The sequence below is a fragment of the Scylla paramamosain genome, chromosome 3 (genome assembly GCF_035594125.1).
Source record: "Scylla paramamosain isolate STU-SP2022 chromosome 3, ASM3559412v1, whole genome shotgun sequence".
Classification (NCBI taxonomy): Eukaryota; Metazoa; Arthropoda; class Malacostraca; order Decapoda; family Portunidae; genus Scylla; species Scylla paramamosain.
The window spans coordinates 35963022-35990521 of record NC_087153.1 but is presented as its reverse complement, the minus strand read 5'-3'; the positions used below and the strand labels follow the sequence as shown (position 1 = coordinate 35990521).

The window sequence follows — 27500 nt, the reverse complement described above, 5'->3', positions numbered from 1 at the left end:
GGTGGTGATATCGGTAGGAATAGTGATGTTGATGGTGATAGCAATAAAGAAGAGCGAAACTTTCTGTGGTGTTGAAAAAGGGTCTGTGTGTGGTGGTGGTGGTGGGTGGTGGTGGTGGTGATGGTGATGGCGCTGGTGATGGTGCTGCTTTCCGGTGTAATACATCAGTCATGTTATTAAGTGAACTATCATGCACACAGCTTTAAGACCACGATTGCATAACACACACACACACACACACACACACACACACACACACACACACACACACACACACACACACACACACACACACACACACACTCTCTCTCTCTCTCTCTCTCTCTCTCTCTCTCTCTCTCTCTCTCTCTCTCTCTCTCTCTCTCTCTCTCTCTCTCTCTCTCTCTCTCTCTCTCCTGCCGTGACTCCTTCAGGTCGTCACCACCGCCAGGCACAGGCCGGTCCTGCCACCTGCCGTCGGGTTAGCGGGTCGTGCCGGGTCGTAGCGGTGACCTTTAGGATTGACGCGTGTGTAAGGCGTAAATGGTGGGCGTGGGATGGAGGTAAAGGGGGGAGGGTCTGGAGAGAGAGGGGCTGGTGTGGAGGGGGAGGGATGGTGTAGTGTGGTGTTGTGGTGTTGTGGTGGTGTGGCGTACATGTCTCCTGGTGATCGTGTTATTACTGGTTTTGGTGTGATTCATGTTTTCCGCTTCCTTGTGTGTTATGTTACGTTGCGTTGTGTTGTGTTATGTTGGTCGCGTGACTTACTTGTCTCGGTGGTGGTGGTGGTGGTGGTGGTGTTTGTATTGTTATTTGTGTTGTTTTGTATGTATCTGTGTTTTTCGTTCTTAGTTGATTCTGTGGTTTGTTTGTTTGTTTGTTTGTTTGTTTGTTTGTTTGTTTTTATCCTTTTTTTGTTATTTTTTTCTGGTCGTCTTTGTATTTTTTTTTTTTTCGTTGTTATGCCTGTTAGATTTTTAATTGGTTCAGTGGTGTGTTGTTTTTGTTGCTGTTGTTGTTGTTGTTGTTGTTGTTGTTGGTTTCCTTGGTCTTTCTTCATACTCTTTTATTTATTTTTATTTATTCTTACTCTGTTCGGCTTGTTTTCCTCTTAGTTTTCTGATTATTGTTCGCATTACTGTTTATTCTAATTCATGTGTCTCTCTTGCAGACTCTTAATTGATTATGTGTCTTCCAGTTCTTACTTTTTTAAATTTTCTTTTACTCGGTTTGTTTTGTTTTCCTCTTCTGTTTCTAATTACTATTCACATTATTGTTTATTTTTATTCAACGTTTCTCTCTTGCAGACTCTTCACTGATTCTATCTCCGTGTTCTTATTTTCTTTATTATTATCATTTTTCATACTTCTCTCCTTTCAGACCTTTATTCGTTTATGTGTATTTTCTTGTTATTAGACATACTGTTGTTGTTATTACCTTTATATGGTATTATTATTGTTATTTTTGTCTTATTTCATGCTAACCTCTTTCATACTCTTAAGTACGTGACTGCATCCTATTATTGGGTTATGTATTGCTATTATTGTCAGTACACGGGCTTGGTTTGTTCAGTTTTCCCTTCTCCTTTATTTCCCCTTGTGTGTTCTTCGAGTGCTACCGTCAGTTTCCCTTCTGGACATTTCCCACTTAAATTTTCATCCTTCCCCTCAATCCTTCCCTCGACAGATTCCATCCCCCTCCCCACTCGCATTTGGACACATTTTCCTTTGGACATTTTTCCCTCTGGATCTGAAGGGACAGTGTTGTCATGATGAAAGACTGGCTCTCGTGTCTTTTCATTAGATTTTTGTTCCTGGTTTAGGTTAGATTAGGGTTGGTTAGGTAAGGTTAAATGATGCTATGATGGGTTAGGTTATGTTATGTTAGGTGAGGCTATGATGCTCAGGTGAAGTTAGGTAATGCTTGGTTAGCTTAGGTTAGGTGAAGTTGTGATGACAGGTTAAGTTACGTTAGGTTAGGTTAGGTTAATTTAGGGGATGTTCTGCTATGATGGTATGGTAGGTTAGGTTAGGTTAAGTAATGTTAGGTTAGGTTAGGTTAGGTTAGGTTATGATGCTATGAAATGTTTAGTTGATAGATAAATGAACATAAAAAAAAGAGGGACAAAAATGTTTGGAAAGAAAAATTTTCTAAGGGGAAAATGTCTTATACTCATTCCATCATCATCATCATCATCGTCATCATCACCATCATCATCATCATCATCGTCATCATCATCATCATCATCATCATCATCATCATCATCATCATCCCGGTAGGTTGAGTACAGGTGAGTTTACCTGTAACATACCAAGGAATTCTCTTTTATATATATTAACTCCATTCCTTGCTTCCTTTGTGTTCCCTCGTTACATTACCGCTCCTCTTGTTGCTGTTGCCATTATGCAGCTCATGTGTTCTTATATATGTAACGGTGTGTGTGTGTGTGTGTGTGTGTGTGTGTGTGTGTGTGTGTGTGTGTGTGTGTGTGTGTGTGTGTGTGTAATGTACCCACAATCTCTTGAGAATCACGTACTGGACTCGTGATCCTCATGTATTACCCTCCTAGAGAGAGAGAGAGAGAGAGAGAGAGAGAGAGAGAGAGAGAGAGAGAGAGAGAGAGAGAGAGAGAGAGAGAGAATTTGTGTGCGTGTGTGTGTGTGTATGTGTACCTCCAGGTGTCAATACATATGCACCCTTCTCAATTCTTACCTGTATAGTTTTCTCACCTTCCTCTCCTCGCCTTGCTTCCCCTCCCTCTCCTCACGCTGCCACACCTTCAGGAACACCTCAGGGCAGAGTCACCCGCCGCCGCTGCTGTGTTTCCCTCAAACGCACAGGTAGGCCGCATGCTGCCCCTCCAGGTGAACCTCAACCCCTCCTTTACCTCTTCACCCACACCCTCCACCCTTCAACCTGACCCTAGCGTGAACTACTGCCTCGATCTGCCTGCCTTCCAGCTCCTCCCAAGGTCGGCGTATTGTCAAGGGCGCCTCCCTCCTGACCTTGTGAGAGCAACCGGTTCCTCTAATTCCTCCCGCCCTTGCTCTATTTTTAGTGCCTGGTGTTGTCTTGATCGTGCTGTTGTGTTTGTGTTGCTTTGTTTGTGTTGCTGTGTTTGTGTTGTTGCGTTTGTGTTGCTTTTGTGGCACCGCGTTACTTTCTTTCTGTCTCCCGAGTCTTTTGTCTTGTCAGGTTCCTCGACAGTCTGTGTGTCGCGGCGTCAGGGCTGCCGTGTGCTCTGACTTACTCTTCGATTTGTGTGTGTGTGTGTGTGTGTGTGTGTGTGTGTGTGTGTGTGTGTGTGTGTGTGTGTGTGTGTGTGTGTGTGTGTCTGCACGGCTTCGCCACTTCACTTTTTTTTATTCTTGTTTTACTTTGGTCGTCGTATGTGATGTCTATTCTTGTACCCTGTGTTGTGTTTCCTTTCCTTCACGTTTTTCTTCATGCCACGCTTTCATAGTTCCTGTTCTCCATGTGACTCAGGCATCGTGACGTGTTGCCTCGCTGTGCCTTCCCTTACCCTGTGTTTTACGTCTGCCTGCACTGTGCGTACCCACGTTTTTAGAGCAGGGTTTCGCAGTCAGACCCTCGCATGTTTATGGAGTCTAAATAGGATAGTTCGGCACGATAGTTCCCAGCAGCTTTTCGTGTGTTCTCGTGTGTTGTGGCGACTGTTCATGTGGCGAGGAACAGTACGGGCTGGTGTAGTGACGGGCGGAGACGTTGTGGTGTTGATGACGCACGTGCACACTGTGAGCGTTAGACTAGAATTACAGCACCATTGATGTGAAGATAGTGGGTTAGACTGACGAGAAGAGAGTGTGTGGGGTGGACAGTCGAGGCAGCTGTGATTCTGTCAATCCCCTGAACCCTGAGAGCCTCGGGAAAGTAAGCCACCCGCACTTAGCATTTAGAGAGGATTAGAATAACTAATAAACTAACCTTGGCTTGCCTTTTCCCTCCCCCAGAGTGTGAAGAGCGAGGAGAAACAGATGACGAGGGCATCGAACGGGATTCCGGGGACTCCGAGGACGAGCTGGACCGTTCTGCCAACTTCACGATGGCCGAAGCGCTCCAGGTGAGTGGCGGCTAGGCAGGTGTGTGTGGCAGGTGAGTTTTCCGTGATGGAGGGACCTGAAGCTGGATTTGAAGGGTGACTTTAAAAGGTGTAAAGAAGGTTCTGTAGGACATTTCAAGTGAGGCATTGTCTTTAACCCGTTCGATGAGATACGCAGCAACTCACTGCTCTAAATATACGAGGATTATGGAGATAACCTTAACCTACTAACTTTAAAACACTGACTTTTTATTTTTCATTAAAATATGGCGCTTTTTTTCAAGTCGTGATCTATACAGTGAAGGGATCAGCTGTGAAATTAGTGAACTGAACTAATCTAAACCTAGCCTAACCTAGTCTTAAATGAAAACGGTAATGTTATTTCAATATTAACCAAAAATATTATACAATCTCTGCTTTCAAGGAAGAAATGAAGGGTGTCAAAGAATGAGGTTTTCAATTTCTAGCCGTATAATGTTTAGAGGTAGTTAGAGAAGAAAAACGTCTCAGAATGGTTTGTGATTAAGGAGAGATGTGGCAGAAAGCAATGAAAAGGTTAGTCCTTGTCAACACTCAGCTTGATTGGAACTTCCTTGATAAATATTCTGTATTTCACTGAGTTTCTTATACTGAATATGGCGTCACTTGATAAAATACGTTGAGACGAAGCATACCACACTGAAAAAAAAAAAACATATGCTGGCCCCGTCATCGTTCCTTCAAACCTAACGAGCTGAGGAGGTTGTCAGCAATGTCAAGTGGACAGCCTGATGCCCCACGGTGCCTGTTGGTCACCTCTGAGTCAGATGTCTGCGTGAGATGCCTCTCTCGGAGATTGATGATAGGAAATGTCAAGGGGAGTGAAGAAAAGGTGGAACAGTGAGCAAATGGCGTGAGTGATAATGCCACGTTTCAAGTTTCGTCATTAACACCTTCAAGAACTGACTGGACTCCTCCTGTGTGGAAACGAGGAGTGTGCAAACCTGAAATGCTGGATACCATTGGGTGTTGTGTTGGTGTCATGGTCTGCTCCGTGGCCGTGCAGGCTGTACCGCTAGACCTGCGCAAGGCCACTGTGGCTGGGTTTTTTTCAACGATTCTCATTGTTATAAAAATAGATTAAAAAATTAATTATGAATTAAAAGTAGGAAAAAAAGTCAAATCAATACTTAAGATGTTTCTGTATCTTAAATGTTTCTGTATCATTCTGTAGGGTTATATTCTGTCTTGTATAATAAAAGGAAGAAAATAACTATTTTCTTAGAAATTTTATTTTAGAAATGTCATCTTAGAAGTGTTTTTATCTACTTTGTCTGATATTGCAGCCATACAGGATACACTTTTGACACGCTCAGACGTCCCCTCATCATCCTTCTTGGTGCATGACTAACAAGGGTGTGTGTTGCAGGTGTGCGAGGGGCGGCTGAGTGGCGGCGGCCTGGAGGGCGGCGTCAGCGAGCACTACCGGGCGGTGATCCGGGCGCTGGTGGCCGAGGCGATAGACCTGGCGTCCTTCCTGCAGCGGATGGCTCAGGGCAAGAAATTCCCCACACAAGCCTCAGACCTCCTCAGCTCCGAGCACGACCTGCGGGAGTTGCAGTGTGAAGACTGGGTGAGTGTCCCCCGCAGCCTCCTCTTGGCGGGGCGTGCAGGGCGCTTCATGACGCTTTCAGGTTCCCTCAGACCTTCAGGCGTCAGGGGCAGGGAGGGGCAGGGGTGATACTGTCCAGGAATAGACACGACGCACTCCAGACATAGATTAAGGGTTATATTTGTGTGTCAGGACAAATATAGACTGTCCTCCCTCCCGACACATTCGCACGTGGTCTATATCCGTCCAGCTTTGTCAAGAACAGCGTTAGGTTGGGCCCTGGGAGTCACTCATCCTCACAGGGTCATTCAGAAGTCCATGGATGCACCGCCGCGTCCCGCCATCCATTAACAGCCAGCTCCCCACTCCGGGTCACTCGGGTGGCGGTAACAAGGCGCCGCGTGAATATTTCAGGTCACGGTTGTCTTTTACGAGAGCCAGAGTGACGTCACGGAAATGCAGGTGCTGGATTGGCTGGACGCTCACAGGTTCGAGGGTGAGAGAAAGCTGATTGGCCAAGCCCGTGTGGCGTCACTGTTGCCATGGAGACTCCCGTGTGAGGTGGGGAGGGGGAGGGGAGCAGCACGAAGGATGAAAGGAAGACTGGACAGACGGCTGGGCTCCTGCTGGTGGTGACTTGACCTGCGCAGAGGAGCACCAGGCAGCACGTGCTAGAGAGAGAGAGAGAGAGAGAGAGAGAGAGAGAGAGAGAGAGAGAGAGAGAGAGAGAGAGAATAAAGTGTAAGATAGTGAGAACGGACACCATTGATCCTGACTGTGCTATCCCTCCTCCTCCTTCTCCTCCTCCTCCTCCTCCTCCTCCTCTTCCTCCTCCTCCTCCTCCTCCTCCTCCTCTTCGTTTCCTCTACTGCGTCGTTCCTCCCTCTTTAATACTTTCCCTCCCCCGCAAACACGCTCCTCCTTTCCTAATGCTCTCCACCTCCCTTAGTAACTCATCACCACTCCCAGGCTCCCTCCCTCCCTCCCCCACCACCGTCACCGCCTAGCTTCTTCATCCTCCACCCTGAACAACTGCAAGTCTCCAGTCCTTTAATTATAACTTCCCCACCCGTTACGTCACACCTTGTCTAACCCCCATAAAATCTTCCATTACAGTCTCCTCCTCACCTCTTGAGTCTCACCCGCAACCATCTTCACCCCCTTCCAACCTCTGTACCCCTTTTCATTATATCTGTTCACCGCTTCCATCTCATTCTAAATACATTCGTTCTTTCTGTTATAACCTTAATTCTTCACCCCATTAATTCCTCGTAGAGCCTTTTATCCTCTTGAATCTCAACGTCTCACCCTATTTACCGTCTCATCCCCTTTCATTATAATATCTTCACCCCGTTCTATTACAACCTATTCACCCCTGACACTTTTCCCTGCCACTTATTTCCCTCCCATTCTCACCCCGTACTCCCATCCCTCTTCGTTCTTCCTCCTATGTCTCTCCAACCCACCTCTTTCCTCTCTTCCTTCCCAGCTCACACTCCTCTGCATCTCCTTTCCCGTTTTTTCACACCCCAGGTTCTAAAATATAAGTTTTTTGGGGGGTTCTCATCAAATTTACATACGTGAAGATTCCGTAATTTAATTTTCTTGTCAGTGTGTGTCTGGCAGAGGAGGATCCCCGCAAGATTAGGATTTTCTTTTCTTTTTTTATTTTCCCCAGCCAGATTTTGAGATGATGCCGTAATAAGATGACGCCCTTCCCTCTTCCTCCTCCTTCCTTCCTTCTCCTCGTCCTTCTTCTTTCCCTCTTCCTCGTCCCTTTTATTCTTCTCTTTCTCTCTTTTTCTCAGTATCATCTTGTTTTAGACGCCCTTTCCTCCTCCTCCTCCTCCTCCTCCTCCTCCTCCTCCTCCTCCTCCTCCTCCTCTTCCTCCTCCTATCCCTTCTGTTCTCCCTTATTTCCTTCTTTCTCTTTCCTTTTCTTCTTTCTTTTTTTTTTTCATTCTTTTCATCAACTTGTATTAGATGTCGTTCGGTGTGTGTGTGTGTGTGTGTGTGTGTGTGTGTGTGTGTGTGTTTGTCACGCTTATTCAGGAACACAGCAGCAAGACCAGTATGAGACCAAAATGAGACAAATAAAAAAATGGAGCTAATCTCATCATCATTTTAATAGAGAAACCAAAAGAAAGAAGAGAAAAAAAAAAAAGCAAAGCGGTAGATCAATTTGGACTAAAAGTTTCTCTCGACACTCCTGAAGTTTTAAGGAAGTTTATGAAGTCAGACTGTTCTAAAACTCCTCGGATGAAGAAGAGGAGATAAACTTAATTCCTGCATACAGAATAGCGACGGGCGTAAGTAGAGACCCTAGTGCAGCGGGACCGTGAGAGGAAGGGAGACAGGGAAGCAGGGAACCATGCAGGGAGGATATGCAGGAGAGTTCAGAGGAGCAGTGACCATGAGAGTAACTGTAGAGGGAGGCAGGAGTGACGCTAAGAGACGGGAGTGAGAGAAGAGGAACTGATGCCACGGATATCTTGGGGCTGTGTTGCTCTGTGTTTGGGGTGTTTGTGCTGTGATGTGATTCGCTGTGCCTTGCTATATCCTGTGGTGATGGTGATAATGCTTATTCCTCGACTCTACTCAACTCTTTACTGCAACCCAACTCTTGTCTCGTCTTGTCTGTCTTCTCTACTCTTGTCTTCTCCTCTCTCTTGTCTACTCTACTCTTCTCTCTTCTTTTGTCTTCTCTTCTCCTCTGTACTCTACTCTGCTCTGCTCTCTTCTAATTTAATTTGTATCTATATTACGGTGTATTGAGAGCCATTCTCCATGCGTGGCGGGTGGAAACTTGATCTAGGAAGGGGAAATATGAAGACGATACAAACATCTAACTTTTTTGAAGCTGGTTTAGCAGGGATTGGAATTTGGTGTCTCTATAGAGGTAGGGCACAGAAAGGGGAAAGTATTGAGTTATTTGTGTATTTATTTATTTGATTTATTTTCTAGACACTGAATGCCTTAAAAAAGATGTCCTACTTAATCCAGGACTTATAGAATAGATGAGGAGGTTAATGTCTCTCAAGGCAGGACTGAATAGGGGAAAGTTTTGAGTGTTTTTTATGAGCAAGTGAATGCCAAAAAAAAAAAAAAAAAAAAACATATATATATTCCTACCCCACTCAGGATTAGGAGGGAAAAATTAGGAGCGTGTTATTCATCAACCTCTCTTCTGTCATTACCTCGATCTTTTTATGAATTGATTTATGTACATTTTTATCTTATTTATTTATTCATTTATTTATTTATTTTTTTTGTATTTTTTGCTCGTTCAGAAATCAGGAAAATCTGTGCACACCGAGAAAACATCAAACTTAACCCTTACACATAAGCTTCTTTCCTCCTCCTCCTCCTCCTCCTCCTCCTCCTCCTCCTCCTCCTCCTCCTCCTCCTCCTCTTCTCCCTACTCCTCCTCCTTATTTGCTTCTCCTTTTCCTTTTTATCTTCCTCCTCCTCCTCCTCCTCCTCCTCCTCCTCCTCCTCCTCCTCCTCCTCCTCCTCCTCCTCTGCTCCCTCCTCCTTCTCTCCCTACTCCTCCTCCTTATTTGCTTCTCCTTTTCCTTTTTATCTTCCTCCTCCTCCTCCTCCTTCCCAACTATTTCCATGGCAGCGCAAGCTGGAGGGAGTGGTGGGTGGGGAGGAGCCTTCTGCTATGCTGTCCTGTCTCTCTTCCCTGTAGCTAGTTAGAAGTAGTTACCAAACAGTCTTGCAAGGACCAAAAGGTCTGTTGCTGTTTGGCTTTCCTTTGTATTCCTTTGTATTCCTCCTCCTCCTCCTCTGCTTCCTCCTCCTTCTCTCCCTACTCCTCCTCCTTATTTGCATCTCCTTTTCCTTTTCATTCTCCTTCTTCTCCTCCTCCTTCCTTTGCTTCTCATTTTCCTCCTCCTCCTCCTCCTCCTCCTCCTCCTCCTCCTCCTCCTCCATGGTAAAAGGAAGCATGGCTGAGGGACGAGGATTATTGTAACTCCTTCCCAGAACTTGCGTTACCAGCATCTTATCTGCCGCCTTTCCTTTCCCCCTCACCACACACACACACACACACACACACACACACACACACACACACACACACACACACACACACACATACTTTCTCGCATACATTTAACATTTTTCCAGCAATGCATAAGAGATGAGAGGAAGTAATTTAAGTAAAGAGTATATTTAGTAAAGCATACAGAATTAGGGGAAGTAATTAAAGTAAAAGAAAAATTAATAAATAAGTAAGAGAAAAAAATGCAAGCTTCATATACAACAGGTAAACAAGTAATGGTGAAATTTATGTATTTTTTTCTTTTTTTCTCTCTTTATATGAGTAAATGGTGTATGTATTTTATTTTGATTTTATTGTAATATAATAGTCTCTCTCTCTCTCTCTCTCTCTCTCTCTCTCTCTCTCTCTCTCTCTCTCTCTCTCTCTCTCTCTCTCTCTCTCTCTCTCTCTCTCTCTCTCTCTCTCTCTCTCTTCCTCTCCTCTTTCCTCTCCTCTTTTCCTCTCTCCTCTTTCCATTGCTCCTCCACCTTCTCCTACCACCACCACCACCACCACCACCACCACCACCTTACACCCGTCACTTAACATCAAAGAAACACTCACTCCACATCATCACAAAACCAAGAGCAAACCAACAACAACAAACCAACTACCCCTCCCACTACTAGCACCTCCTTTGTGTTCCTCTCCCTCACACTGACGGCCTCCCCACCCCGGCAGGCGCGTCTCTGGATACAAGTGATGCGGGAGCTGCGGAACGGCGTGAAGTTGAAGAAGCTGGAGTACTCAAGAGGCCCCATTGAGTACGCCCTCACGCCCTACGAGATGCTCATGGACGACATCAGGTCCCGGAGGTGAGGCCCAGAGAGAGAGAGAGAGAGAGAGAGAGAGAGAGAGAGAGAGAGAGAGAGAGAGAGAGAGAGAGAGAGAGAGAGAGAGGCTGACGTAATGAGATACCAGTTCAGTGTTTTTAATATAATTTCTTGTTTGTCTGTATGATGTAAAGAGAGAGAGAGAGAGAGAGAGAGAGAGAGAGAGAGAGAGAGAGAGAGAGAGAGAGAGAGAGAGAGAGAGAGAGAGAGAGAGAGAGAGAGAGAGAGAGAGAGAGAGAGAGAGAGAGAGAGAGAGAAAGGCTGACATAGGTGATAAGATTCTTGACGAAGGTATTTATATTTAAATTTTAAAGAAAACAGAAAGAGAGGAGGAGGAGGAGGAAATGAAGGAAGAGGTAATGATAATAGTGGTGGTGGCGTTGTTGTTGTTGTTGGTGGTGGTGGTGGTGGTGATAGTGGATTTTAAGATGGGGTAGATGATGAAAGAAGATTCAGTGGAGAACATTGAATGAGAAAGGAGGAGGAGGAGGAACAAGAGATGGAATACAAAGGAACACAAAGGAAAAAAAAACAGACCACTACAGATTCTATGAGTAAGAGACAAGAAGGACAGCAAGGTCAAAGGAAGGAACACCACGCAACACAGAGGGAAAAACAGTCATAAAATGCGATACGAAAGACTAAAAGAGAGGAAGAGGAGGAGGAGGAGGACAAGGAAAAAGATGATAATGAGCAGAAGGTAGTAATAGTGGAAAGAGACGAATACAAAGGACAAAAGAGCAATAGGAAACAAAAAAAAGGAGAATGAAACGATAGGTAAAATAAAAACAGGGACTATAAGAAAAGAAAGCGAAACAAAGAAGACTGCGAAAAAATCAATAATAGTAGAATAAAGCAAAGAACAAAGAGACACTGCAGAGTTTATCAAGTTAGGCAACACTTTTCTACGTGACGAAGAGGCCAGTTTGGTTCAGAGAGAGAGAGAGAGAGAGAGAGAGAGAGAGAGAGAGAGAGAGAGAGAGAGAGAGAGAGAGAGAGAGAGAGAGAGAGAGAGAGAGAGAGAGAGAGAGAGAGAGAGAGAGAGAGAGAGAGAGTGTGTGTGTGTGTGTGTTTCTTTGTTTGTTTTACATGTATTGTCTCTTTCTCTCTCGTCCCTTCTCCTATTCCCCTCTTCCTTTTTCCTTTTTCCTTTTTCCCCGTTTACTTGCTTGTCTTCTTTTTCCCTTTCTTCTTTCTTCCTCCTCGCTTTTGTTTACGTGTTTCTCTTCTTGTTCCTCTTCTCTTTCCTTCTCTTGTTTTTCTTTTTTCTTTTCCTACATTTTGCTTACAAGTTTCACGAGAGAGAGAGAGAGAGAGAGAGAGAGAGAGAGAGAGAGAGAGAGAGAGAGAGAGAGAGAGAGAGAGAGAGAGAGAGAGATTTCAGAAGGAAGCTGCAGAGAGGGAAGGAAGGATAGAACGCACTGAGGGAGATGAAGAGATGAAGGAAAGCAGGGAAGCGGGTTTTTGGGTTAGGGTACGTTTCCTGCTCCGTTTTCTTCCTCCTTCAAAGTTATCGGACCTGTCAGAGAGAGAGAGAGAGAGAGAGAGAGAGAGAGAGAGAGAGAGAGAGAGAGCAAATGCCACGGTATTGTAACATGATCGTACAAAAATGCGAATAATCAGCTTAACAAAAACGTGCTCGAGTAACTGGCTTTGAATGAGACGACCTAAAAAATAAGAGGCAGTTTTGTGCAGAGAAAATAGAATCATGTCATTTTTTCCCGGGTCTCGTGTTTGCAGGTCAGAGGTGAATGTGAAGGTTTGCTGGTGTGTGAGTGCAAATGAGGAGGAAACGGGAGAGTCAACTGAACACTGTAATGAATATTGCTTCCTGTTTATTTATATTGTTTATGTGGCGAGAAGAATGACCGAGCACACAAGAAAAAAATAGAAATAAAAAACGAAAGAGAAAATAACTCTTTCCTATCCCATAAAAGAAAGTCAGGGAAAAATAAGTAAATAGATGATTAAACCAATAAAATTTAAAGGGAGAAAGAAAGAAGGAAAGGAAACAAATAAAACAAAAAGTTGGATAATTAATTTTTAGAGGTGTTGATTATTGTAAAATACACTTAAACACCGTCTTTCATATGCATCTAAGTAGTGGTAGCACAAACTTAATATAAGGCACAAATACTATACTATACAAACTCGTATGATTCGATTTTCCTTAAGAGAGTTTACTTGTGAGATGAGAAGATGTGAACAGTTCATATTGGAGCAGAACTCCTTGCGATGTAGATGAGTTGCAGGTCCTGTTGTAAATTTGGAAGACTTTATAGTAGTTTGTGTCGTAAATTTGAAAGAACTTATACGTACGTGGTAGTTTGTGTAGTAGATTTAAGAGTGTGTAGGTTCTGCCGCAAATTTGAAAGAACTTATGGTGGTATGTGTAGTAAATTTAAGAGTGTATAGAAGTTTCTGTCGTTAAGTTAAAAAGTATGTTAATCCCACCAATGTAACCGAGAGGATGAAGATTATGCATTCTTTCCAGCACGGGTAAGTTTCCATGTGCCGCGGTGACATAACTTGCGGTACAGAGTTGCATTTCCCTCATCATATTGCCTTCCCACTTACGTAAGCCCCGCGACACGTCATCTCACCGATAAGCTTCAATTTCCCTCGCGGAGGACGCTCTGGCGGCAGGGAAACCAACCCACACACTCGTAGCAGTTTGAAAAATAAATATATATACGAAAAAAAAATGTTAGATTCACAATAGTTTATAATCCGATGCATTGTCACTCCCTGTGCTCTCGGCCAGATTCTGCCAACGCACAACACCTCCACGTCAGGCGCTACACTACAGGAATTAAAAAACGATATAAACTTTTGATGTGTTTTTGCTTGGTCGAGGGACGCCAACCAGTCTGTGTGTGTGTGTGTGTGTGTGTGTGTGTGTGTGTGTGTGTGTGTGTGTGTGTGTGTGTGTGGCTCCCTGCTTTCGTCTGCGGCTGAGACTCCTGATGTTTGTGTTTGGGTGTCTGTGGCATTGAATCTGGTTACGGTTGAGTCTTCAGGGATATGGTGTGTGTGTGTGTGTGTGTGTGTGTGTGTGTGTGTGTATGTGTGTGTAATCGATGCTGTTACTGCCGGAAAAAAGGGAATATATATAAAAGCACTCTTACTTATATGAAACGTTATATGGAAGGTCCGTGGATTTTCGTGCAGTATTGCAGGACAGACTGTCTCATTAATGATCACAAAGGAAGCGATACCTATTCACCTTCTCCCTGCCACACACACACACACACACACACACACACACACACACACACACACACACACACACACACACACACACACACACACACACACACACACACACACACACACACACACACACACACACACACACACACACACACACACACACACACACACACAAGTCAGAGAGAGAGAGATATAGAGAGAGTTTAAAAGATGCGAGTAAAATGTAAATGCACAACGTTACCAAATTACTAAATGAAAATATTTTGCACCAGTCGAGTTGAATATTAAAATAACTAACTAAAAATAAACCCGATGGATGTGTTGTGACGTGTTGCTGTTCCAAATTTATACATGAAGCTTATATGGACGCTGCCTGATATACACATCAAAGGAAAGGGTAATAGCAAACACAATGACTGAAGTGACGTGAGGTGAGGCGAGTACAGACCACCCTCCCTTCACCCCACCAGCCAGCCGATCATTCAGTTATTCAGCCAACCAGTGAGCCAGCCATTCAGTCAGTCAGTCTGGTGAGGCGATGTTGTGGTGGGCGGGAAAAATGACACTGGTATATTTTATCATGGTTGTTTTTGACGTAGCATCTCACGATACAAGTTGATATGAATACAGGGAGGAAGAAAGATGGACGGAGGAACAAAGACGAGAGAACAAGAGAGGAAAAAGAGGGAAATGAAGGCTAAAAATATGTAAATGTAAGAAAGGGAATTGTTGTTTTTGACATAACATCCCCACGACAAAAGTTGATAAGAATTAAAGGAGGAAGAGATGGAAAGAAAAACAAAGACGAAAGAACAAGAGAAAAATAGGGAAATCAAGACGAACATACAAATACAATAAAAGGAAAAAAACACTCATAAATTAAGGAATGAAGGGAACTGGAAGAGAGAGAGAGAGAGAGAGAGAGAGAGAGAGAGAGAGAGAGAGAGAGAGAGAGAGAGAGAGAGAGAGAGAGAGAGAGAGAGAGAGAGAGAGGAAAATAAACGAAAAAAAGGTGTATGAAAAATGGAAGAGAAAACATTAAAGGATGAAAAAAACAAAGAAAAAAAAGAAAACGAAAATAGGAAAATGAAAACGTGAATGGAAAAGATTGATAAAAGTGAGCATAAGAAGGGACAGAAGAGAAAGTAACCTCACTTCTCTCCAAAAAAAGATAAATAAATGAATAATTAGATACATAATACAACTCATTTTTATTTCAGCCTCCATTTGTGTGACTGACAATTCTGTTGCTATTATTACTACCAACTCTTTCATTACTTAGGTGACTGCGTGGCTTGGGCGTGACACAGATGTTTAAATGGTTAAAAATAAAACAAAAAATTAAACTATAAAAAAAGTGAACACGTTTTAAAAAATAATTTCAATGATAATAATAATAGTAAAAGAATACGCATATTATAAAACGAACATCGCAGAAATTAAATATAGAACGACATACGTATATTTGTGTCATTAGAGAGAGAGAGAGAGAGAGAGAGAGAGAGAGAGAGAGAGAGAGAGAGAGAGAGAGAGAGAGAAATGAATGAATGAATGAATGAATGAATGAATGAATGAACGAATGAATATGTATAAACACGCGTGGGACTTTGCTGTGAGGGAGGACTATTGATGCGTGAAGTTAAATGAGGAATGTTTAACTGGAGGAGGAGGAGGAGGAGAAGAGAGCAGTGATGTTCTATTTTACGGCTGAACTGTTACTGAACAAAAAAAAAAAAGGAATAAATTAAAGAGTCAGATATTGAGGTTTTTATTGCGCTTATAGTTTTGAAGGTTTTTTTTAGAATTTGAATTGTACATTGTGGAGGAATTGGAGTGTAAGCATTATTGTTTCTCTCTCTCTCTCTCTCTCTCTCTCTCTCTCTCTCTCTCTCTCTCTCTCTCTCTCTCTCTCTCTCTCTCTCTCTCTCTCTCTCTCTCTCTCATTCATTTATTTGTTTCTATTTTCTTTTTTTCTTTTCTCTGTTTTATTCATTCTTTCTTGGAAGATAAAGAAGAAGAACAAGAAGAAGAAGAAGAAAAGAAGAAGAAGAAGAAGAAGGAGAGGACAATAACGTTTTATTTTACAGTTCTATTATTAGTACTATAATAAAAAAGATCGCACATATTAAGGTATACACTGCAATTACGATTTTAAAGAAGGATTTTTAGAGCTTGAAGGTAACAGACGATGATGGTGGTGATGATGATGATGATGATGATGATGGTAATGAGAGGGAATCGCGGGAATCATCACAAAGTCTATGACACAAAAATCGATTCCCGTCCGTCTGCATTGAAGCATCGAATCTCTCTCCACACTCGCTTTGACGATATTCAGACTCAAAATCCTCCTTTCCTCTGCAGTGTGTGGGTTAGTGGAGGGGAGGGTGTCTAAAGCGATTCCACTCCACCTATCCCTGAGTAAGAGCAAAAAACCACTTTCCTTTCTCTTATTGCGGAATGTATATTTGGTCTTTTCGAAATGAATTCACGCTACTGACTTTGAAAGGATCGAGTTTTACAGTCAGTGATCGAGAAATATTTTTGTGATGTGCACTTCAGAGTGGTGGGCTCCGCTTAGACTTGTATTTACTGGTGGTGTTTTCTTGTCTCTAAATTGCCGCTTTTGTGTAGCGTTGGAAATGAACACCAAATGGTCTCTATTCATTTGCTGGGATGTACTTGTGTGTAGGGAGACGGGCACCGCCTTTCACTGCGATATGCAATAATTCACAGCACCAAAGAGCAGTAAATCTTTATAAGCATCTGCAAGAAAGAAGGGGATAGGAAAAAGAACACATTTAGAAATTTCCAGCCAGTACAAAGTTTGGAAGTGGCAGTATAACAAGAAAAGATATCTCAGAGTGGTTAGTAATTAAGGAAAGATGCGTCAAAAGGCGGTGAACGTGTTAAAGCACATAGAAATCCTGAGAAATATAATGAATTTTTCGTTTCCAATCCAAAGCGCGCGTTTTTTTTTTTTTTTTTATCTATTGGAAAGATCGACCAGTGGGGGAAAAATAATAATAAAAACCTGCTTACAATGCCGTACCTAAAAAAAAGGACGAGTATAGAATGTTCCAACAAGAAGAAAAGTATTGTTTTTTTTTTTTTTTTTTAGGTGTTTCCAAACTCCTCTCCTGAAACTGTTCGAGTTGTGTTGTGTGCAGGAAGAAATGCAGAAACAGGATAAGAGTTTCAGAGTTAACCAGTGAAGAGAGTGAAGACAGTGAACTCTCGCGTTAGTTGTCACTTGTTGCATCAGTGTTCAAGTGGCAGACTTACCGGAACGAGAGCTGGAAATCATAGCCTTGCTGGAGACTCGTATTCTAAACGCTTTAATCTCTTATTAGCACAGAGATAATCAGTCAAATTATCATAATACTTTTCCCATTGGTGATCCGGAACCCTCATGAAACAATCACCAGAACCATGAGAACGTCCTTGAAAACCGTAATACCTTTCACTAGAGCCTGTTAAAAGCAGTCGAGTAAGACACTAAACGTTTGAAAATTTGAATTCTAAAGTGACTGGGCAGGACTGGTGTGTGTGTGAGTGTGTGTGTGTGTGTGTGTGTGTGTGTGTGTGTGTGTGTGTGTCACCAGTACCTTCCCTCCTGCAGGTACACGCTCAACAAGGTGATGGTGAACGGAGACATCCCGCCCAGAGTAAAGAAGGACGCGCACACCATCATCCTTGACTTCATCAGGTCCAGGCCGCCGCTCAGGAAGGTGAGAGAGAGAGAGAGAGAGAGAGAGAGAGAGAGAGAGAGAGAGAGAGAGAGAGAGAGAGAGAGATTGCTTGCATGTATGGATGTGTTTGCTCTGTTTTGATTTTACTAGTTCGTGTATCTTCATGTTTAAACACACACACACACACACACACACACACACACACACACACACACACACACACACACACACACACACACACACACACACACACACACACACACTGCGTCTCTCTCTCTCTCTCTCTCTCTCTCTCTCTCTCTCTCTCTCTCTCTCTCTCTCTCTCTCTCTCTCTCTCTCTCTCTCTCTCTCTCTCTCTCTCTCTCTCTAGTATTTCCACGAAGCTTACTTTACAATGATCGTGTTCTACTTATTATTATTATACCAGTTTAATTTTCTAAAACTTATTCACAGTTTTTTTTTTCTCTCCGTGTATTTTCAATCTGCATAACAAAGTGCGGATTTTTCCACCGTTGTGATTCTTTTCCATTTCCGATACTCCCACTTCTCATTCTCTTCTCTCCCACTCCCTATGCTACCTCCCCCTCTCTCTCTCTCTCTCTCTCTCTCTCTCTCTCTCTCTCTCTCTCTCTCTCTCTCTCTCTCTCTCTCTCTCTCTCTCTCTCTCTCTCTCTCTCTCTCTCTCTCTCTCTCTCTTCCCTTCCATCCATTCACTCCCTGTCTCTCTTCGCTCTCAGTACCATTCATGATTCATCCTTTCTCAACCTCTTCCTCTTTCCTTCCCTCCTCTTCCACTTACTCTTTGTTCTTCCATCACCTCTGTCCCCTGCTTTTTTTCATTCAGTCTCTCCTTCATCCATCATCTCTCTCTTCCCTTTACTTCTCTTCCAATGAGCTTTTTTCCTTCCATTGTCTTTCATCCGGCTTGTTTATCTATCATCTTTCTCCCATCCTTTACCTTCCCTTCCCTTCCTTCCCTCCCATTCCACCTCTCTTCCTTGCTTTCCCTTCCAATCAGTCTCTATCCTGCCGTCACCCCTCTTCCCATCTATCCTTTCCACCCATCCTCTCTCCATCGCTTCATCCCATTCATCTCTTCCACCCAGCCTCCTCCGTCTCCTCCTCCACCAGTTCCCTTCACCTCAGCATCCTCTCCAATCCTCCCCACCTGACCTCCACCCTCCTCCGTCATCTGCCACCTCCCCCACCCACGGCCGTTGCGCCTGTGACCCAGATACTGAGCTAGGCAAATAAAGTTCCTGTGTGTGCGCTATTTTGAACCCATTAGCCAACCAGCAGTTAGTGGTGGCGCGGCTCAGTTTGCTTCCTCGCTGCTGTAGGAGAAACAAAAACATTACGTGAAGGGAAAAAGAAGTTAGCGAAAAGAAAAGTAGGGGAGAATGTTGTGTTCAATTTTTTATAAGTGTTTATTATTTTTTTCTTCAGTTCTCGCTTCCGTTTTTTTTTTTTGTGATTCTAGTAAATATGTTGGCTTTTTGGAGAGAGAGAGAGAGAGAGAGAGAGAGAGAGAGAGAGAGAGAGAGAGAGAGAGAGAGAGAGAGAGAGAGAGAGAGGCATCGATTCAATTATCTCTCTCTCTCTCTCTCTCTCTCTCTCTCTCTCTCTCTCTCTCTCTCTCTCTCTCTCTCTCTCTCTCTCTCTCTCTCTCTCTCTCTCTCTGCATCTTCCATTTTCTTTTGCTTTTTTCCTTGCCTTCTCCTAATTTTCTTAAGTCCCTCCTTCAACATCTCCATTTTCTCTCATTCATCCCTTTCTTTTTTCAGGATTTACTTTTATTTTTTTCCTTTATTTTTTTCTTCATATTTTTATCATATATTTTCAACTTTAAATAAATCATTCTTCCTTTTTAATTTATCTATAACTGAAACACCCTTTTTCTGTATGTATGTTTCTCTCTCTCTCTCTCTCTCTCTCTCTCTCTCTCTCTCTCTCTCTCTCTCTCTCTCTCTCTCTCTCTCTCTCTCTCTCTCTCTCTCTCTCTCTCTCATTTCCATTTTCATCATCCCACTTTCATTATTCATTCCTCCTTCCTCTCTCTGACTCTCATCTCTTAACATTTTTTTCTTCTCCTTTTTTCTCTTTCATCTCAATCCGTATTTAGTCATTCTTTTATTGCGGTTATCTCCCATTTTCCTCTTTTACTGTCGTCCTTTTCTATTTCTTTCTTTTTTCCTTACATAACGTTTCCTCTTATTCCTTTCTTCATTATTTTTTTTTACTCAAGGACTTAAAATTCAAAAAAAAAAAAAACGCTATCTCCTTAACATCAACATCAACAACAACAACAACAACAACAACAACAGCAGCAGCAGCAGCACCTTCATCTACCACCACTACTACTACTACTACTACTACTACTTCTATCATATCATCACTCGCTCGCTCACTAATCACTTTCAAACCCGCACCATCTCATCCCTCCCTCCCTCTCTCTCTCTCTCTTTGACATCAGGCGTCGGAGCGGAAACTTCTACCGCCGCCTCGCAAAATATCCTCGCCGATGGAGCTGTTGATGGAGAGCATACGGAAGGATCACACGGCCACACTCCGACACGTCAACACCCCTCAGCGCACGCGGCCCATGTCCAGTGAGTACCCGCGTCCTGTTGTCACTTCTGCGCATCTCTTTTCGCGCACGTTTCTCTTGTTATTATGTTCTTTTCTATATCGTTTTCTTTTTTTTTTTTTTGTCAATTTGTTTTGTTTTGTTTTGTTTTTCTTTATTGTTTTAGTTTTTTTTGAGTGTTTGTCTTTTTTTGTTTTTTTTTCCTTTTTTAGTGTTAATTTTTCGTTTCTATGTCTTTTTTTATTTGTTTTGTGTTTTTCGCGTCTTTTCTTTGTTTGATTGATTCTTTTTTTTATTGCTCTTTTTTTCTTATTTCCGTGGTTTTTGTTATTGTTTATTTTCTACTATCTCCTCTTTCATTGTCTGTGTTGTTTGTTTATTGTGTTTGTCTTTATTCATCATTTTTATACGTCTCTTTCCTTGATTTCCATTTCTTTCTCTTTTTTTCCTTTTTTTTTAGCGTTTTTTTCTACCATTATTTATCATATTCTACTGTGTCTCCTTTCATTGCTTTTTCTTTCTTACAGTGTCAACTCACGATGTGTTTGTCTCATTCCCACGTGTTTTTTTTTTTTTTTTTACGTGGTTTTCTCTCTTTAACTATGTCTTTTTATATAATTTCTCTTATACACAGTCTCTTTTAATCATTAAGAGTTTCCTGTAATTTTCTCTCCTCTTTTTTCGTTTTCATTTTCCTGTTTCACGTTTTTTTTTCAATGTTTTTTTCTTTTTTTTTTTTTTAGTCTCTGATGTACTTTGTCTCTTTTAATCATTCACTGTTTTCCTATCATGGTATTTTTCTGTCTCTCTCTCTCTTCTGTTTTCATTGTACTATTTCACGTCTTTTTTATTTGTTTTTTTTTTTGTCTTCAGCCATTTTCTTTTTTTTTTTTATATTTTCTCAGATGTACATTGTCTCTTTTAATGATTAAGTATTCCCGACCCTTTTTTTTTTCCTCTCCTCTCTTTCCTGTCTTATATATTCCAGTCCACGCGTTTTTTTTCTCTCTTTTTTTTTTCTTCATCCAAGCCTTTTTTTTTATCTTTTTTTCCATCGTTTCTCAGATGTACATGTCTCATTCAGTAATTAAGTATTTCCTACCCTCCTTTCCCCCCCTCTTTCCTCTCTGTCCTGTCTTTTGTGTGGCAGCATGTACCTCATTTCGTTTTCTATGTTCTACGTGCCACACTTCCCAGTCGTCGCCCACGTTGCAGTTTACGAGCATACATGTTTTTTTATTTTTTATTTTTTTTTCTTTCCTTATCGCCCTTTTTCAGTGTTCTATTTTTAACGCGTGTGTTTGAGGACGTGTTTATTTTAAGCGGGAGTTGAGTAAAAAAAATAAATTAAAAAAAAAAAGTGTTTGTACGGGATTCAGTAGTTAGATATTTACGACTTTTTTCATATCCTACGTTTACTCACCTTTTCATCGTAAATTTATCCCTTGTTTTTCGCGCATATTTCTCTCTCTCTCTCTCTCTCTCTCTCTCTCTCTCTCTCTCTCTCTCTCTCTCTCTCTCTCTCTCTCTCTCTCTCTCTCTCTCTCTCTCTCTCTCTCGTTTTATTCCTCGCAAATATTAACGTGTGCCTCAAAAAGACACTTGGGGGGAATAATGAGAAACGGGGAAAAACGAAGAACCTTGACGAGGAGGCGTAGATTGGAGGGCGCTGGGGAGAGGGAGGAAGGACGAGGAGGGAGGAGGGAGAGGCGGGGAGGGAAAGGAGATAAAAAGTGCATTGGGAGGGGAAGAGGAAGAAGAGACGAAAAAGTGGATGAAGGCAGGAGGGATACAGAGGAGGAGGAGGAGGAGGAGGAGGAGGAGGAGGAGGAGGAGGAGTGGGAGGAGAAAAAGTTGATAGAAAGGTGAAAAGGGAGCGAAGTGTGGATAAGGGATGGAGACAGGATGGTAAATTAGGAAGGAGAAGGAGGAGGAAGAAGAAGAAGACGGGGTGGTAAAGAAATATCGAACGTAAATCAGAAATGCAAATACTCCACTAATGACCTGTTTTGTTTTGTCTTTTATCTACAGTCTAATTAACTAAGGTCGATGTATCGTTTTTTTTTTTTTTCTGTACTGAGATGAGTATATTATTTACATTTCACTGCACCACCACCATCACCACCACCACCACCACCACCACCACCACTACCACTATTTAAACACTACTCAAAAACAAAATTCTCCTCTTCAATTTAAACCCTTTTATAACCTTTACATCGGTTCTGAATCCTTTTCCCCTCTCTAATCGCTTTTCGTTCCCCAAGTCCCTCCCTTTCCTTCCTATTCCATCCTTTGATACCGTGTAAAATCGTAACTATTCTTTAAAAGGGTTACGGAGCTGTTTTCTCGTACACTCATGCACCCTCAGACACCTTCCCTGCCGCCCCCCTCGCCTCCTCTCTCAGCCTGACGAGTAAGTGCAGTTCTAAATGAATTCCCAGGTCCTTATTCTGTCTCGCCCAGGTTTTCTTCTCGTAAACTGTGGATCTTGTTTTGTTTTGCCTTTGTACCGATTGCGAAGTGTGTGTGTGTGTGTGTGTGTGTGTGTGTGTGTGTGTGTGTGTGTGTGTGTGTGTGTGTGTCCTTGCGTTTGGCCATGTTTGTGGAATTGTGTCAACCCTTTTTTATGTGTGTGTGTGTGTGTGTGTGTGTGTGTGTGTGTCTGAGCGTATAAGTAAAAGTATTTTGTGATTTACACTTTTTATAGTGTGTGTGTGTGTGTGTGTGTGTGTGTGTGTGTGTGTGTGTGTGTGTGTGTGTGTGTGTGTGTGTGTGTGTGTGTGTGTGTGTGTGTGTGTGTGTAGGAGAAACCATACTCGTCACTTTGAGTTAAAAACAGACATGCAAAGCGAGAAGGGAAGCTGGAAGTGCAGGGGTCGAGGATGAGATAGCTAGAATACTGGGGATGGAGGAGGTAGAGTAGGAGGAGTCTGGGCTGGGAATAGAGGCGAGGGCTGAGTAGTGGCGGAGGTGCAGCGGCCGAATATAGCGCCACAAGAGCTGAAAGACGATACATCCCCGAGGAAGAGGTAAGCGCGGAGGCAACAAACAAGAAAGAGAGGCAGCAGTAAGGGGATATAAACACCAGTGAATGCACAGGAGACAAGAACTCATTTGCTAACGTATGAGTTGCAGTTGTGCGAGACGAGACGAGACCAGACGAGACGAGACGAGAGAAGTTACATGACGATTACAATAAAACAGTGACGGAAGGTCTCTTAAATGTGTGTCAAGTAGGAGGAGGAGGAGAAGAGGGATGGAATTATGCGTATACAAGATGTGAAGTGGAGGTGCTTTGAGAGAGAGAGAGAGAGAGAGAGAGAGAGAGAGAGAGAGAGAGAGAGAGAGAGAGAGAGAGAGAGAGAGAGAGAGATACAAGGGGTAGATTAGGTATTTCCAGAGGGATAGAAAGATAGAGGTACAGATACAGAGAGAAAAGGATGAAGGAGAGCAGACATAAAGAGATTGGAGTAAAGGAGGTGCTTCTGTGTAGAGGGAAGAAGGGACAGAGATGAAAAGATAGATGTGTGTGAGGGGCGGGCCAGAAAACAATGGAAGGGTTGGTGTCTATAGAGGAGGCGGTGCTTCCCTCGGGAGGTGGATGGCTGAGTCTCGGTACAGGAGTCTTAAGAAACGCAGCTAACACGGGGAAAAGTGAGGAGCTACGCACTTAAAACTCCAGCATAGAAATTAAGGATGCTACACAACTTACCTTCCCTTTCCTTTAGAGAACATTTGCCCTCAAGGACTAGTAGCGGCCTCCTCCTCTCTGCTCTCCTGACTAAGTGACGCAGGAAGAGGCTGGAGGAAGAAGAGGTAGGAGGAGAATGAAGTAGAAGGAACGAAATGGTATAGGAGGAGGCTGGAATAAGTAAGTGGAAGAGTAAGAGGTAGTGGGAAGGAAGATGAATAAGAGGAAGGAGGAGAATGAAGTAAAAGGAAGGTATAGGAAGAGGAGGTATGTGGAAATGTAAGGGATAAGAGAAAATAGAAGTAGGAGGAATAGGTACGTAGATAAATAAGAGGTACTAGGAGGAGGAATAGGAGGAGGAGGAGGAAAAGGAAGAGGCTCCGAGTGTCGCCCCAGGACACCGCCTCCATCCACAATAGACGCAAGAAAAATCCTCGTCTAATGACAACAAAACCTTTTCTATTTTCACCTCCGTTTTTGTGGAGGGCGGCTGGGTGTGGGAGGCATTACTGGGGATGAAGGTCTTTTCTCTCTCTGTCTCTCTGTCTCTCTCTCTGTCAAACCTAATTACTTGCTCTGTATTAAGTCTCTTTGTGTTACTCGTGAGCAGTGTTGTTTCCGCCTGTCTCCCACGCTGGTGTGGATGGATGCTTGTTAGAGTTGTAGTGACACGTATGGCCCTTCCAGAGACCCTTGTCACTCTTCGGTGTTTCTCTCTCTGGAAGCGCCAAGGCAGGGTGAACAGAAGTCATGTGCAATTGATGCGACAATGTGTTGAGTGGGGATTTATATTATGCTTTGTTTCTCTCTCTCTCTCTCTCTCTCTCTCTCTCTCTCTCTCTCTCTCTCTCTCTCTCTCTCTCTCTCTCTCTCTCTCTCTCTCTCTCTCTCTCTCTCTCTCTCTCTCTCTCTCTCTCTCTCTCTCTCTCTTTTGTCCTAGGCCAGTATCTCTCATACATAAAAAAAAATTGAACAGAAAGATAATGTTGAGATGATAAGCTATTTTGTACTGCTAGAGTTGTCAGTATAGGAGGGCCCTTTGTTCAACCACCACCACCAGCACCACCACTAACACTGTCTAGTTCTATACCCTGCAAAGTCTCACCTATGCGTGGCCCAGTGATGTGTGTCAAGGATGGGTGGATGGGCGATGGTGTAAGGCGTCTTGCTCTACTTAAGTACAATTATCTCACTTGGAGCAACTGGGCGGCCTTGAGTTAAGCTTCGCACCTGCATGCCAATTATACCCTGAGCGGAGGAGCAGGATCAGTAGAGGTGGCGACAGTATAGCTTGGTCTTAATAGCAGTGATGTAATGGAGAGCTGCGTGGTGCCGCGAGGAGACTGACTTGAGTGACAGGCTGGAGGGTGCGTGTCTTATGGGTGGGTGCACAGCAAGGTGACGAGTTCAGCGTGTGTCACAGATGAGGAAGGATGGAATTCGATCAGTGGAATACCTAATAAAGGGAAGGAAGGGAGATGTTTGTAGGGACGGGCGTAAGAAAGGAATGGTTGCTTTGGATGTTAGATGCCAATGAAGAATGGTTGTCAATGAAGTGCGAGTGGCTGTGAACGGCGCAGAAAAGCAAGACCGTCGTTCTCACACTTCAGACTGCATTTGCACTTGTTTTGCTGATTGACCTCTGAAAGCACGGTGAGGGCGCACGTTTCTTGAGAGCATGAGTGTCCTTTGCAGACGAGAGGCGCCGCTTGCAGCTCACAGGCCCTCACACCCTCGCTCTTCTACGTAAACTCCAAATAGTGTTAGAGGAATGAAAGACACTCAGTGATCAGGTTGTTAGTGCTGTGTCAGTAGAGGTGTTTAAAAGAACATTAGAAAATTTATAAATGGTGATATGTGGAAATAGGTGAACATGTTTTATACAGGGAATACCACTTGTAATCCTGGAGGCTTCTTGCACCTTCTCTCATTTTCTGAGGTTATGTTCACCTCCAAAGAAAAATCCCATTCCAATTAAAATTCCAGACTTTATAGATTTCTAACCTAACCTAACTAAATTAACAAACCTAACTTGACTTAACCTTACTAAACATAACTTAACCAGACCTAACCTTACGTGAACTGACATACCGTGCTCAAACACAACCTAACCTAATTCACCATTGAAGTCCTTTTGATCATAATACGCGAATGGAACGTTTGCAAGAGAACTTAATCTTTGGAAACTTAAGGGTCATTGCGTCTTTAAGGCTACATGCGTCTTCATACCCTCACATCCTCACCTGGATTAATTAGCGCCGTGAGAGGAGCAGCACAGCCTCCTTCTCTTGTGTGTTGGTGGAGGGTGTATGTGTGGGGTGTCGCTGGCGGGCCAAGAACCTCTGAAGTGAAGCCTTTGTCACAGCGCTGCATTGATCTGCAGAGGCGGGTTGCTGACCTAACAAAGCCTAAAGTTTATTAAGAAGCTCGTATTTTTCTTTCTTTCCATCTTCTTGACGGGAATTATGGTTCTCTCTCTCTCTCTCTCTCTCTCTCTCTCTCTCTCTCTCTCTCTCTCTCTCTCTCTCTCTCTCTCTCTCTCTCTCTCTCTCTCTCTCTCTCTCTCTCTCTCTCTCTTTGCTAAAGAAGTAAAGTGTTTCATGCAGAGTAATAAAGTTTTTGTCTGTGTCAATTGAGTTTATTAATTTAGCTCTGGGCAAAACAAATGACGTGTGTGTGTGTGTGTGTGTGTGTGTGTGTGTGTGTGTGTGTGTGTGTGTGTGTGTGTGTGTCTTTCACTTTTAAACTTTCAATTTCCAAACTGTAATTTCCAAGCCAGATTTAAACTCAATTCTGCATACTTAGGCACTTTACCTTTCATCTTCACTCTTGAATATATTTCTTACCTTAACTTTTCTTTTCACGTGGCGCCTGAAGCAAACATTACAATATTTAATTTCACTAACTTCCATTTTTTAGAAGATAACCAGCGGAGGCCTTAATATCGTATTTATGTAATTAGTCTTGTCGCACCTTGATGCTCTCTCAAGTGTGACTATCAATATTTGAAAAGGTGATTAATCAGAAAAGGTGTAAGCACTTTGCATTGTTAACTTCTGCCAGAGGACTTCATTCTTAAAAGTCTTGCAGTTTTATTTCTTACATTTAACAAGTTCTCGTGGACGTTACTAGCATTTTCAAGGATGTACATGATTCAAGTGATACCGTAACGAAAACTGCATCGCCAGTAGGTAGAAACGCCCACGAGAATCCGACTTATCACCTTTGTGGCCTTTAAAAACAGTCCTGGTGAGAGAAGAAAGTTCTTAACAATACGAACAATAATATTTCAAGTGTTCCTTTCCTTCTCCCGTGTAATGATAAGGATTAATACTCACAACTAACGCTAACTTACATAATTTGAGTAATAAAAGTAAGTATAAGATTTTCACTCCCAAAGCCTCTTCAGGGAAAAAAAAATGAAAACTAGCGTAAATCAGTGTGTTAAAAAAACTGGCGAGAACTTAGTCAATTAGAAAGTTAGTAAGTCATGTGTAAAGAAGAGGTGTAGAATGCATACCCTGATGGCGGTAGTGGTGGTGGTGGTGGTGGTGGTGGTGGTGGTGGTGGTGGTGGTGGTGGTGGTGGTGGCGGTGGTTGTGGTGCATGAGGAATGAACGACTGAAATAGAACGCAATAATTGTTACAAAGCCATGGTTGGAACAGACACCAGAGACAGAGAGAGAGAGAGAGAGAGAGAGAGAGAGAGAGAGAGAGAGAGAGAGAGAGAGAGAGAGAGAGAGAGAGAGAGAGAGAGAGAGAGAGAGAGAGAGAGAAATTGTGTGTGGGAGGGAATGTTGGAT

General features: G+C 43.0%; 1 protein-coding gene across 8 annotated transcripts in view; it reads left to right on the top strand.

The window, feature by feature from the left end:
• LOC135094641 (protein spire homolog 1-like) overlaps positions 1-27500 on the top strand; it is a 237877-nt gene that overhangs the window by 154887 nt on the left and 55490 nt on the right. For 6 of the 8 annotated variants that reach the window (XM_063994900.1, XM_063994926.1, XM_063994919.1 and 3 more), the window contains 6 exons: positions 2763-2819; positions 3951-4060; positions 5448-5651; positions 10360-10493; positions 17347-17455; positions 19890-20025. In XM_063994900.1, coding sequence (XP_063850970.1) covers positions 2763-2819; positions 3951-4060; positions 5448-5651; positions 10360-10493; positions 17347-17455; positions 19890-20025 — 750 coding nt within the window. The remainder of the gene's footprint in view (positions 1-2762; positions 2820-3950; positions 4061-5447; positions 5652-10359; positions 10494-17346; positions 17456-19889; positions 20026-27500) is intronic. The other 2 variants (XM_063994910.1, XM_063994956.1) reach the window with 1 other exon arrangement.